The 715-nt window shown below is 59.6% G+C and overlaps 1 gene segment (V, D, J or C); it reads right to left on the reverse strand.

Annotated features, from left to right (window-relative positions):
• The window catches only part of LOC103895840, a gene marked incomplete at its 3' end in the record, with an annotated part of 2752 nt that extends 2466 nt beyond the window's left edge, over positions 1-286 (reverse strand). Inside the window, 1 exon segment of the C gene segment in view lies at positions 5-286. Within this exon segment, the coding sequence occupies positions 5-279 (275 nt within the window).
• Positions 287-715: the final 429 nt, after the last annotated feature.

Genomic DNA, 715 nt, shown 5'->3' on the forward strand with positions numbered 1-715 from the left:
GGTGGGGGCCTTCAGCAGCGGGTGGGTCACTTTGCAAGAGAACTCGGCCCCGAGGTCCCAGCTCTGCCGGCTGACGTTGACCTGGCTCATAAACGCGGCCTTGCTGTCGGAGCACTGGTCGCAGGTGTAGTCCTCCTGGTTCAGGTTCATCACGTTGTGGTTCATCAGCCATTGCACCTGGGCGTTGCTAACCGCCTTCCCCTCGACGAGGCACATCAGCAGGACCTTATCGTCCTGTTGGTACTTGTTGGGGTCGCTCAGGAGCTTTACCACCGGCATGACGGGGGGACATGGATCTAGGAGTTGACCAAGACATCATGCAAGGCTGGGAGCAAGGCTGGGAGCAGTGCCAACCCATCTAGGTGTCCACCAAGACATCATACAAGGCTGGGAGCAGCGCCAACCCATCTCGGTGTCCACCAGGACATCACACAGGGCTGGGAGCAACACCAACCCATCGAGGAGTTGACCAAGACATCACACAGGGCTGGGAGCAGCGCCAACCCATCTCGGTGTCCACCAGGACATCACACAGGGCTGGGAGCAACACCAACCCATCGAGGAGTTGACCAAGACATCACACAGGGCTGGGAGCAACACCAACCCATCGAGGAGTTGACCAAGACATCACACAGGGCTGGGAGCAGCGCCAACCCATCTCGGTGTCCACCAGGACATCACGCAGGGCTGGGAGCAGAGCCAACCCATCTCTAGG

This window comes from Aptenodytes forsteri, unplaced genomic scaffold (genome assembly GCF_000699145.1).
Source record: "Aptenodytes forsteri isolate BGI_AS27 unplaced genomic scaffold, ASM69914v1 Scaffold1137, whole genome shotgun sequence".
NCBI classification, from domain to species: domain Eukaryota; kingdom Metazoa; phylum Chordata; class Aves; order Sphenisciformes; family Spheniscidae; genus Aptenodytes; species Aptenodytes forsteri.